General features: G+C 41.9%; 1 protein-coding gene across 1 annotated transcript in view; it reads left to right on the top strand.

Moving 5' to 3' along the window:
• LOC104083790 (calcitonin gene-related peptide type 1 receptor-like) overlaps positions 1-13315 on the top strand; it is a 23821-nt gene extending 10506 nt beyond the window's left edge. Inside the window, exons 6-7 of the mRNA XM_009587413.1 lie at positions 5695-5736; positions 13094-13315. Coding sequence (XP_009585708.1) covers positions 5695-5736; positions 13094-13315 — 264 coding nt within the window. The remainder of the gene's footprint in view (positions 1-5694; positions 5737-13093) is intronic.
• The last annotated feature ends 435 nt before the right edge of the window (positions 13316-13750 follow it).

The following is a 13750-nucleotide window of genomic DNA, read 5'->3' as shown; positions in this document are numbered from 1 at the left end:
CTTCTCTATGGTTTGTTCCCCCCGACCCCCCCCTGCCAATACATTTTGCTCCATTTCAGCAGCGGGGACAGTGCTGGGGACACCGGTGTGGGCACATAGAATCATGGAATCATAGAATCATTAAGGTTGGAAAAGACCTCTAAGATCATCAAGTCCAACCGTTAACCCAACACCACCATGCCCACTAAACCATGTCCCTAAGCGCCTCATCTACACGTCTTTTAAATACTTCCAGGGATGGTGACTCCACCACTTCCCTGGGCAGCCTGTTCCAAGGCCTGACCACTCTTTCAGTGAAGAAGTTTTTCCTAATGTCCAGTCTAAACCTCCCTTGGCGCAACTTGAGGCCATTTCCTCTCGTCCTATCACTGGTTACTTGGGAGAAGAGACCGACCCCCACCTCGCTACAACCTCCTTTCAGGTAGTTGTAGAGCGCGATGAGGTCTCCCCTGAGCCTCCTCTTCTCCAGGCTAAACAGCCCCAGTTCCCTCAGCCGCTCCTCATAAGACTTGTTCTCTAGACCCTTCACCAGCTTTGTTGTCCTTCTCTGGACACGCTCCAGCACCTCAGTGTCCTTCCTGTAGTGAGGGGCCCAAAACTGAACACAGGATTCAAGGTGCAGCCTCACCAGGGCCGAGTACAGGGGCACGATCACCACACATGGTGGGGGCTGCCCGTGCCCCACTGCAACTGTGCCCAGAGAGGCCACCGGGCATGCCGGGGGGTGACAGCCCACCCAGGGCTGTCCCCGAGCCAAGGCAGCAATGCAGACCTCACAGAAGAGCTCTTGACAGCTCTGCAATATAATCTCGGTGTGCTTTCCGCCAGCATGTAAAATTTGGCCTTTCGGGAGGGCTATGCGGTTGCCTGCTAACTGCAGCTGACTGTGACGCTCCCTTTCCTACTTAGAGCGGATTTTTAATTGTATTCTAAAATAAACTTTCTTAATCCTTTCCCAAACATTTCTTGTATGCATATTTAAGATAGCCAGCTATATAATCACTCCTCTGGTGCTCATTTTCTTCTAAGACTGATTATGTAATTAGGAGATATTGTATTAGCTTGTGTAACGGCTGTATCTCCCCACTAGCTACTGCGCTCTCATAAACTGCAGCGCAGCCTGCCTCTCCATAAACTAGCAGCATCATCTTCATAAACTAGTAGCATCTCCATAAACTAGCAGCATCTTCATCTCTGCCTTCAATACCACAGCCAATGTTATCCTGCCGTCAGCAGACATTATATCACAGGTCAGTTTAACAACTGACAGTTGACAACAACAGTGGCAGAGAGATATAATTGACCTAGAGATCTCATTAGTTTTTGCATTCCGTGGCATGTCAATCATATACAAGCAGGCATTGTGGGTGCAATTATGATTTTTTTGGTGGAAAATATAATACATTCTCCATTTTTGCGCTGGTTAAATGATTAATTTTTTATGCCTTTTCTAGAACAGAAAGAGAGACAGTTTTTCAACAGCACATCAGTGCTTTAAATGAGCACCCTCAGGACTGCAGCACCCACCCTGGCAGGCAGGAAGATCCAGCTCATAGGAGCTTCATTTGTGTAAAGGATATTTTGTATTTTTTAGACACGGGTTTGTGTCACATATATATCCACCCTGCCTCCGAGGTGTAAATTTAACTCTCTATGCAGCTTTACAGAGAACAAAATTAACCCATTTAAAAGTAGCCTCTTAAAAATAGTAGGATATTTCAATGCATTTTAGAAGGTATTCATTCCATCTGTTTCTCCATTTAAAGGGAAATAAATATCCTCTATGATGTCAAACCAGAAATATTTTTTCCTTCTGTGCAATGTTAAGGTCATAGGACTGCTTTTGACAACATAAGTAGGGTTTTTTATTTCTTGTTCCTTTTTTTCTTTGCATTATTAATAATTTCAAAACTTTCTAATATTTTGAGCCAATAAAAGTTGAGAAAATGTTTTTTTGAAAGCTGGATATTATAAAGTGTCATTTTTGTATGAAAATTTCATGTGCAAAATGACAGTAATGAAATCTCCAGAAGAGAGCAGGAGAAGAAGCAAAGTGTGAGCTTTGGCTGCTGGGATGTCCCCATCATTTTGCAGCAGGTGGGCTGCCATCTTCAGCTCTCTCATGACAATGTCCCCACCTCAGTAGCAGCAGAAACTGCACAGAAACATTCTTTGCTTATTTTTTTTAACCTAACATAAATGAACACTTTATAACGCAGTCATATACCTCAGAGATGCTGTATGAATGTGCTGTGAATGAAGATGATGAGGAACATGGTATTGTTTTTCTCAAAGCTCTTTATCTTTGCTGAAATGAGAGAGATGGGAATGGGAAGCATTTCAGTGAAGGATCTTGGCCATGCTTTTTTTTTTTCTTTTTTTTTTCTGTCCCTTGGGATCCAGAAGTGAAACGTGAATGGACATGGACCAAAGCCCACACAGAGAATCAGAAACTGATTTTTTTATATTATGGCCATCTGTACAATTACGTGTGCCATCACCTTCTACCATCAATAATGAATATATCACCCCACTAAAGCCTAAATGGCAAGACAGTGTGTAATTAGGGCAGAGACTAAGGCCATGGACGTGCTCATGAATAACAGAAATAAGCATATCTATATATGTGCTATTGGTTTCATGGAGACATAAGCTAGAAGAAAAACAACTAAAGTATCAGAAACCCATGTGAATTTGCAGTATCTGCATAGGTATTTTTTGTGTGTTTCTTTTTAACCTGAGCAAATTAATGGAACTTCCCTTGAAGACACTCATGTCCTCTAGGAAAGTGAGACACAAATTAAATACCTGTCAAGTAAAGAATGTCCTTGGACCAGCGTAGGCACTTAAACACAGGGGAAAACTCACTATGGCGTCAATAAGGTACATGAAGGTCTGAGAGCTGCTGACTCGGGCCAATCCCTAAGACATGATTTCTCTGAAAGCCACATTCATCTGGTCTTCACTCGGTTCCAGAAATAAAGAATTTCAGAAGCAGTCATTAAAGGCCTTAGTCTCTCAACGTAGTCTTCATCTCTGCCTTCAATACCACAGCCAATGTTATCCTGCCGTCAGCAGACAGTATATCACAGGTCAGTTTAACAACTGACAGTTGACAGCAACAGTGGCAGAGAGATATAATTGACCTTAGAGATCTCATCCTCAACCAGAATTGCACCCTGAGCAAAAACCAGCAGCAGTTAGAGAGAATATGGAAAACGTATGTCAAAGAGATATGAGACTTAATCTGTGGGCCTTACATGAAATAATTAACCTACATCCAGAGTGTCACATGTTTTAATAGGTCCACTGTAAAATTGTCATCATCCCAAGCCCTCCTGGTTCTGAAGACACAAAGCTGGTATGTGCTATAGATATTTCTGTAGCTTTAGAGCTGAAGATAAGGACAGTACTCTGGACAAAACTTTATGTATAAATCAGAAGAAATAAGAACAGAAATAGAAATAGAAACAAAACCAGAAATAGAAATAGAAATAGAAATAGAAATAATAGAAATAGAAATAGATGGCAGAGCCCAGAGGGCTGTTGCTGGTGGAAGAACAGTGAGGGCAAACTAGAGAAAGTAATTTCTTCAGCCCGAAGATGTACAACATCCATGTCTCAAAATAACGAGGAGCCAGATCTGTTCCCAGCTCACTCCAGACCAGAAGAGCGACTGAGGGGATATGAGGCACCACCGCAGCTTCCTCTTTAGCTTTTCTGTCGGAAGTTGTCTGGAGAAAACACTAGTTAAGGGAACTACACACTCCAACAGAAGAAAAGTAGAGCAGTTGCAGGATGTAACAGAGGAATTCAAATACCATAGAGGAACAGAAATGGAAAATGGCTTCACTTCAAAAATTCAGGTTCAATTTCTGCCTCTAGGTGCACTGCAGTTCCCAAATTCCCCCTAAACACTCTCGCTGAAGAACAGACTTAGAAAAATTTCTCCGGTTCTTTCTCTCCTCCTGGTGTCTTTTGTATCCACCGTGCCTCACATGGGACATCCATTGAGCATCTCTACTCCTAGAGGAGATCAAGATCCATCTCATTTCCCATCGTGGCTGACTGCTGTTAATATAAACACACTTTAGCAAAATAGTGAGACCTCTGCTGAGACCACGTACCATGCAGTTCAACAGCAGATGTTTTGCAAGACTGTGCAAATTAATGTAGCACACACAGCGCAGGAGAAAATCAATATAGGGCACGGGGAAGTGACACATTTGCTCCCCTTGCATAGATTTTTTATTTAGGAATCTGTGGTCTGACAAAGTCCTGCTTTAGAGGCATAAGATTTTGGTTGACTTTGTGGTATTTCTAAAACCAAGCTTATGGAAAAACTATTGTGCATTGCATATTGTATACTGGGATTTGAATTTTTTGAGAATACTCACTGTTCTTCCAAAACACAAAAAGAAACTTTCTTTTTCTCACTATGTCTACCCTTCCTCCTCCTCGCACATGCTTTTCTGTGTTTATATTTGAAGTCATGTCAAATTACAAATTCTGCATTAGCGAAAATTTATTGGAGTAAAATAATTGCCAAAATTCAGGTGGTCAGCACCTCTTCAAACCAGCCTGTACATCTCTAATATATAATCATTTTGTTAAAACAGTTATTGCTTACCCATTTGTGGTCCAAAATATACACTTGAGAGTCCAAAACATTTTACAAAGCATTAGTTACAATTTAACTAGTAATCAGTTAAATGAGGGTTTATAAAAAAGATTCAGTTGTAAAGCTCTTCAAAGCAGCCCTTGGGAACACAAGCTATTGTATTGCAGTTTTCCCCTCAATTTCACAAACTGCCATATATTTAGCTTATAATAACCGCTTTAAGTAATTTAAAATGAAGGCATTTGGCTCGCACTGATGCTATGTATTGCTATTTTAAGAAGCGCGAGTGCGGTTTAGAACATGGACCAGTGTAACTACATGACTCTAAATGACAGACTCTATGTGCGAGAATTTTCTCTCTTATTAATTTCACACTTTCTCACCTCATGTCCCTGGCTTGGCCCTGCTTAATCTTGTAGCAGTAGTGAAATATTATATGAACAACTGTGGCAATAATTAAATTAATTTTAAGCCATTTAGGTCCAAGCTATGATCTGCAATCTGTCCTTTTTTCTCTGCCCCCTACCTCCTAACTCACCTACTGTGGTTTGTTTTTTTTTCCTTTTTCTGATCATTTATACCTCTTTTCACATCCCCCCATCCATCATGCCCCACATACAAACTCACTTATCCTGACATACAGTTCGATTTAAAACCTTCCTGGGGCAGCTGGATTCTCCTTGGCCGACACAATTTTAACTGGGTAACCGCACTCTGACAAACAAGTGGCAGCACGTAGGGCACAATTCCTCTGCCATCTCTTCAGCAAAGTCAGTACCAGTGTGGTACTCCCCTGTAAGCCAGACATCTACCTTAATTTTCCTTCTCTAGGCCTCTTGTACAAAAATAACTTCATAGCCAAAATAGAAGAAAATGGTAAAACACATTGAAAAGACAAAAATCAGTGTAATAATGTAACTGTGAACGAGGGGGAGGTTGGGTGAAGTGTCTGTGATGCAGAGGAAGTGGGCTAATGTTTTTATCTTGTATCTCTCAAGTCCAAATTTCCAAACAATGCCGAAAAAAAATTATATATTCTGATCTCTAAACTCTTTTCTTTTCCTTTCTCTTAGGGCTTGCTTGTGGCAACTATATTCTGCTTCTTCAATGGTGAGGTAAGCATGTGAAATATAGCAAATGAATAGAACTTGAAAAATAGTCACTTCATTGTTCATTAATGCAGAAGTGAAGCATGTCGCGCTACAAACTGAAATCACACAGAGTCGATTTTACTCTCTATACACAAGCAGCAGTGTGCATTTTTGAAAGCTCTGTGCAGAGCGTGACTTGAATATCTCTGAGCAGATGAACCAGGAGTGTTACCATTACAAAGCAGATGGCACCAAATGAGGTACAGGCATGAGACTCTCCCCCTACCATCTGCAATTTTGAGGCAGAAGTCTAATTAAAGGAGAAAAATGGTCTACTTCCCCTCCTGCCCCAGAACAGAAGGATGGATTGCCTTGAAGGACCACAATGCCCCATAAGAAGCAGTGGGGATCTTCAGAGGTCTGTCCTGGAGAACCGTGTGCTGCGTTCAGCCCCAGAGCCGTGGCAGATGCCTTCCCCGGTAAGACTGTCAGAGCAGAGGAGCCTGGAGGAGTGCGATTACTTTCATTCCTTTGGGGATTAGCACTGGCCTTTTTAAGGTCAGTGTTTCTCATGTAGTAATTGAGAAATAAAAACCCTTGAGGCAAAGATGTCTCCCATTCTCTTACAGCTGGATCAATATTTTATATACCTACAGCTGGTTTTAGGTCCACTTGACTACATTTCTTTTTTTTTACATCAAAAAATAGCTGGTTAAAATATGTCAAGAACCATTTAAATTCCTACAGTAAGCCGTTTTCCAAAGATGGTTATCAGAAAAACGCTTTTTCAATATATCAGGAGCATTCAACTGTAGCAAAATAAAACACCACGTATCTTAGAAAAGCTAGAGAGTCCTTTAAAAAGTTAATTTTGAATCCAGAGCAGATGAATTAGGTACAGAGCAAGCTTTGTGATGTTAACACTCAGTATGTCAACCTAAAGAGACATTCATGCTCCTGTTTATCCCTGTATGTTATTGGAAAGTCGCAAATTTTCAGTAGTGATGTGACCACGCTGATGTTTTGATAGCGACTTGAAGCAAGTTATCTATTGATAAGGTGCTACTGGCTGGTTTGTTAACTTGCGGGATGGCAGAGAGTATTAAATTCTGCCACTGCTTGTCAAAATCACTATACATTTGCTTCTGGCTGGCTTGCTACATAAATGTACAGAGAAATGCAACAGTAGAAAAGATTAGAGGCCTCCCACTGTAATTCTGTAGCATGGCTTCTCAGGAGAATAAAAGAGAATGGCAAAACGTGAGCAGTTAATGACACCAGAACCTAACATGGAATGATAGCTGTAATGATTATGCTACAGAAGTTCATGGTTTCATGGGTCCAATTAAAAAAAGTTGGAGAGACGTACAACTATTTTTTCCTATCACATTTCTGTCCCCAGGATCTGCAGGCTACTACCACCTTTCTCCTTCTCCCTTACTCTCCTCACTTTCCGGCACAGTCCAGTCTCCATGCCCTGGAAACACAGAAAGACTGCTGATTGTCCCTGGTAGGGAGGACCTGGCGTGGAGGAAGCAGAGACCAGCCAGGCAATTTTTGAAACATCCTTTCCCCATAGGAATGACTGCATAGCTATGTACAGGCAGTGCTCCAGTGTGTCCTCGCTTGCCTCCAAACAATGTGTTACCCCAAAATCCTGGTCTTGAACATTGTCTTCTTCATTCTTCATTCTCCCCGGTGTCACCTTCCATTTTTTTCAGATTAGATTTTGCAAAACAAATTTCCTTAATGTTTTATAGCTTTAGAGTAAAAGGTCGATTACTCTGTAATTCTCCAACTCTAATGAGAACATATGGATTTGTGCCTAGAAAGGCTGTAGCAATGCTAAAAATGAGGAAAGGCAGCAAGAAAATGCACTGAAAATGTAAAGTATCTTAAAGGCTGTTTGTTTCTTAGGTATGTTTCATCAGATAGCTCTAATTCCAAAGTACTTTTGGCAATGCCACAATGTCAGAGAAGCATATCCACCTTTACAACTCCAGGAATACAATTTTCAAGTTACCCCATGATGAATAGATCTGGAGCATCTGCTTGCCAACATCACAGCAGACCATATGTATCATTTAATTCAAAATTAGATTGCAGGGTATGAATGAGTTTACCTGTCATATGAACTAACCTAGAGCGCGCTAGGCAGAAAACTCAAAGTCACATTCCAGGATTGAAAATTAGTCTAAAATAAATATGCAGCTCTCTTTTGTTCATTAAATATTGTATTACATTAATTTAGAATTCAGAATAAATATATTTGGATTAAGAAAATACACCATACTCATACATGATATTCAGATGTCCAGCCTCAGACACATGCTATACTTTGTGGACTTCTGCACTGACTGAGCTGCTGTTAGGAAGCTGCTATAGCAGCAGTCGTTCCTTCTGTGGAGTGAAGATGCACGGTCTGGGTACAAATGCTGAATAACAGCAATAGTCACCAAACCCCTAGTTGCCTCTAGCAGCCTTTTTGACACACCTGGCAGCCCTCTTCCTTGTGAAAGGCTCTCATCTGGATATCCACTTTTGATAATTGTCAGCGAGCCACCACTAAGGGGACACATCTGGAAAGGATGATACCCAAAATGAGATAAAAATGAATCTGATATTAAAACGTGGCTTCCAGTTTTGTACTCTATTGCTCCCATAAGTAATCACATGGATGGCTTAACTACCTCCAGGTAGCTGCAGACTGCATGTGGGATTAATGACTCCATGACAGAGTGGCTGATCAGAAACATTCATCAGTGTCAGGCAGTAAGAACCAACGGCCGTGGGGATTCAGGTTTCCGAGACCTGTTGAGTGCCATTTTTGTTGGTGCTTGGGTACTTTTCACCATTACACCCATTTTTTAAATTGTTGTATCTGCTGCAGACTTGCAGACTGTCTAACATGGTCAATGGCAGGGATGCTGAGAAACCCCCTCATTATTTTCTTATAGGAAATTTTATTTACCGGACAATAAGGGAAGCTTTTTTAAGAATTTCCCATTAAGGTGGGCAGAGAGCCAAAGATTACACCTCTCTGATATAGAGCCAGTTTGGTGCTCCTTGCATCAGCACATTACCAATAAACATCAAGCAAGTTTATGTACTACAGTAGCTGTGCTGGGCTGTGCCAGAAGAGAGAATGAAAGGATTATGACCCCTTTCCTCCGAGTCCCATTTATTCCGGCAGTTACACAAGGTGTAGATATATAAGGCACAAAACCTGCAGAGGAGCAGCAACAGACTAATGCCAAGATGGTATTAGGTCCTTCCAAAGGGAACACTGGTCTGAGTTTGGCTGCCCAAGAGAACTAAGCTGAGATAATTTCCCCCAGTCTTGCTGTGGCACAGTATGACATAGACCAAAGCCACAGTCTGGTCTTCAGTCATGGTAGGAGATTGTTTCCAAGCTGCTGTATACATCTGCTGCCATAGAGCTCAAAATTATTTCTCATGAGAAAATTCAGTGTGAAGCAAGGAGATTAATTTTAGTACCACAGGAGCCTGGATACTCTGGGATTTACTTTTTCCTACTGGAATATTTAACTTCAAGGCTGAAATACATGAAGTTTAGCCAGGACAAACAATGCTAAACTCAGTACCACCTGACAGGTTTTATATTGCATTCATCACCTACTACCTCACCATCCTCACTTTAGTACCATCAGCCCATCTATAGAAAGAAATGTAAAAAGAGTAATAAGAAGCTGTACTGATGCCTGCAATCATGTGGAAGAACACATAAACAATGGATTTGTTTTGGACTTTTAAAATGACAGATCTTCTTGTGCATTTTCATATAAAATCTCAGTGCCCAGCAGCACTGTAGTTTCTCTGTCCAACAACAACACCGTTGTACAGATGATACAAGGTCTCCGCAGTAGCCTGCTCACCAGACCATATTTCCAGGCCTGAGATTGCTTCTAGACTGCAAGGCTGGCCAACAAAACGGAAAGTCTGTTTGGAAAAAAACAGCCATATATCTTGTGTGCCAAAGAGGCATGAATGGCTAATAGAGAACAGAAAAACCTTTTAAGTCCTGAAGAGCAGAGTAAATAAACTCGGGCTCTTCATTTCTTTAGACTTTACTTTCTTCCATCTGCTATTACAGCGGAAAGCACGGCAGGCATCGCCCTGCCCCTCCCGGTCCCCAGGAGCCTCCTTGGTCATTAATACGTTATGGCTGTGCATGTGATTTTCAGTAATGCTGCTTACACATTCAAAATCCATGCATGAACAGTTTTAGTTGGCACTGAATTATGATCATCTGAGATCCTTGGAATCATGGCAGAAATCTAGATTAACACGTTGTTTTACTCAAGTGCAGCAGCTTGTACTATGCATTACCGGTTTGTGGCCGGATTCTTGCACAGGCCAGCAGTTCAGCGGAGAATAAAAACACAGCTGCTTTGAACTCATGCTCTCACTGCTCCGTGGAGCCTTTTAAACCTGACTAAAGGCACTTCTAATCATGGGCTGTACCGGAAGGGATGCGCCTGTTCTCTCTCCAACCAGACATACAATTGAAGTGTCACTCCCTTCTGAGAAGAAAACTATAAGCTCCTCACGGCAGGCTTTGTAAGACTCTGACACTGTTCTTCCCTCTTCAGTTAACCGTGTTATCATCTCCAGACCTGTGGTTGCTCTGGTGGCCCATCAGACTCCAGTTCAACTGAGAGCAGTTTGAGAGCTCAGCAGGAGCTCATCACCTTCACAGCAGCTCTTCTCCCCATGCAAGAGCGATCAAAGCCTTGGGGTCCATGCAGGGGGCAGGGCAAGGGGGGCCAGGAGAGGAACAGGAAGGCTGTAAGTGCATGTTCTTGCCACCTTCACGAAAGACGCTGAGATTAATCTGAACGGATGAACAGCTGTGAAATGCAAACACATCCAATACTTAGGGGCAAAGGCGATGGCCAGAGGTGCGCAGTGGCTACAGGCACTAATGACCGTGGTGGTGGCGTTGGGGAGATGGCTGTGGGTGGGCAGAGCTGCAGTGCACATCCAAGATTTCTGCATTATCCTCATTGTGTCCAGCCGTAGGTTACAGGAACTGCTGCCCCAGTGTGATATTGGGGAAAGTCACTGACTTAGTCCTTCTGAAGATTTCTTCTTCCAGTCCTTCCCCACAGCTTCTAGGGTGACTAAGCTACAATATTCATATTGTAACATCAAAAGGCAATTTTAAAGTGACTAAAATCTTTACAGTTACCTCACGTGTAATAGTTCTGTGTCATGTGCTACAACTGCATTAATCTTTCATGCAGTAATTCTTTCTCACTAATAAACTTTGGCAGGGGTGTAATATGAAACATCCCTGCATGCAGCCATTTCACTCTGAATCTCAATATTGGCATAGTAAGCTTTGCTCACAGCCCCGGTAATTAGAGTTCCGTTGTAACCGTATGCCTTTTCTGTGCTTGATATCTAACCTACACTCAGCCGTTTGTTTTCTTTTCTTTATGTGTTAGGAGAAGGTGAATAGGAATACATTTCTCCATATGAAAAGAACTCTTAACTAGTTTGTCTTAAGCTAAACAATAGCAAAAAAGAGCTAGTAATGGAAACTGGGCATGGATATACTTTTCAGTTAGTTTTAAAGGACTAGTCCAGCAAACGTTTGTTTACTCAAGAAAGTAGTCATACCAAAGTCAGTGCAACTACTTGCATGAGTAAGGATTTATAGCATGAATCCTCATACCTTGGCTTGCATCTTGGATTAAAAATAAAAAGCCAAAGCAATTGAAATATCCATTCTTGGCATGCTGCATAGTTGCGCTGTACGCTCAGTAATCATCTCAGATTCATAGCAATTCCTTATGAAGCCTTGTCCTTATGTGACATGAAGCAGCTTTCTTGCAGGCAGCTGTGGGTGGTGAGTAGATGACATTTTACTATATACATATTAATAGAGTGATTAGAATTGTGGAGACTTGGGAAATATTAAAGTCATTCAGATTCATCTATATGAATCAAAGATACTGTTCTGCGCAGAGCCTAGAGAGTGACTTCAGTCTACTCTCTGAGCAAAAACGACATACAGCCTCCACCTCAGCAGGAGCACGGAAACTCTGGGATGCTCCTGTCATCGCAGTGCCTCACCTGCGCCTGCCTTCCTCTGGAGGGGTGGTCACTGACAGCAGATTATTACAGCAAACTGCTCCTGTTCTCACATTTTGCTGGCTGGAATAGCTGAGCTGAAGGAACAGAGCCAGGGTTTGCCCACTACCTGCTTTGGGAAGGAGCTAACAGGTGCCGGCACGCCTGAATATGCAGCTGGAGAAGGGCTTCTGATTCCCTGGCAGGACTCAATAGCTTAAGTCATATCCTACCGCCATATATAACATCACTCTCAATGTAAATGTTGAATAAATTATTTTATTCCTAGAAGATGAATGTCCAAAGGTTGAAATTTTCTGCTATGCAGAGGGCTATGGCCAATACTATTTTTTTGCCAGCACAGAACCTCTTCTTAAATTACCAGAACAAAATCTCTGTTTACCCGTACTAATCCTCCAACTCTTTCTCTCTACAAAATTAGCCCTGGCAAACTCTTGAAGTGTACTTACACTTTGCCATTCATGGCCAGTTTTACTCAAGGTTAAGTTTCTTTGGGGATCACAATGCATTAACCATTCCAGGGGAAAGGATCCAGCTGTAGCATCAGATGGGTTTTATTCCCCATCCCTCCTTCTTCTTCCCTTTTCTACCATAGCATCCTACTGTGTTCCCGTGCAGCTATCCGTTCCACATTTACCTCTTCTGGGAACAGCTAACCCACACCCGCTCTTCATAAGCAGCAACAATTGCAGAAACTCTAATTGCTGCCATGGGGCAGCTAGGGAGGGAGTTCCTGGAGCTGGGAGCAGAGGGTAGGAGAGAGGCAGAGTGAACCTGATGGAATTAGACCTGGAGCTTTTCCTTTTCTTTTCTTTTTCCTTTCTTTTCTTTTTCCTTCCTTTTCTTTTCTTTTCTCTTTTCTTTTCTTTTCTTTTCTTTTCTTTTTTCTTTCCTTTCCTTTCCTTTCCTTTCCTTTTCTTTTCTTTTCTTTTCTTTTCTTTTCTTTTCTTTTCTTTTCTTTTCTTTTCTTTTCTTTTCTTTTCTTTTCTTTTCCTTTCTTTTCCTTTCTTTTCCTTTCTTTTCTTTTCTTTTCCTTTCTTTTCCTTTCTTTTCTTTTCCTTTCTTTTCCTTTCTTTTCCTTTCTTTTCTTTTCCCTTTTCCCTTTTCCCTTTTCCCTTTTCTCTTTCCTTTCCTTTCCTTTCCTTTCCTTTCCTTTCCTTTCCTTTCCTTTCTTTTTTCCTTTCCTGCAGCATATTTTAAAATGTCTATAGTTAAAGGGGTTTAGATTACGCCTCACCCTAACAAGGTGTTTCTTTAACAGGTACAAGGAGCTTTGAAGAGGCAATGGACACAGTACAAAACCCAGTGGGGCCAAAGGCGCCGAGAGCACTGTTCCACGCGATCTACCTCCTACACTGCCACATCAATCACAGAGGTCCCCGTTTACTTGTACCATCATGATTCCAACAATGAACAGTTAAATGGAAGATACATAGAGGACTCTGAACTCGTTGCATTAAAATCTGGAGAGACATCTGCCTAGCTCGGCACCAGCCATTGCAATCACATCATTTCACATTCTGCTTGTGAACAAAGTGGGGAGAAGGGTGGGAGTGTGGAAGTCCAAGCCACTGCGGGAGAGGGCAAGACCAGGTGAAAGGACACATCATATTCAAATCACATCAGCCTCTGACAGTAACAGCGTAGAGGGAGTCTGACGCAGATTTGGGAATAGCATTTCTTCCAATGTGCTGCAGCAGGGACTGAACATGGACCTGCCCACCAGGCTATGTCATCTCCACATCTCCTGATACCGGCCGTATGAAGTGACTATCTGACAGTAATAACGGTGCCAGGTAGCCCATAGCAAATAGGAAGGAAAGAACCAGTACATTACAATTGGAAACCTTCAGCACTTTTTGCTTTCAGTACTTTTCTTTAACACTAGATTTTGAAGTATCAACTTTCACAAGATGTA

The sequence above is a fragment of the Fulmarus glacialis genome, unplaced genomic scaffold (assembly GCF_000690835.1).
Source record: "Fulmarus glacialis isolate BGI_N327 unplaced genomic scaffold, ASM69083v1 scaffold5921, whole genome shotgun sequence".
NCBI lineage: Eukaryota > Metazoa > Chordata > Aves > Procellariiformes > Procellariidae > Fulmarus > Fulmarus glacialis.
This window is presented reverse-complemented; position numbering and strand designations above follow the sequence as displayed.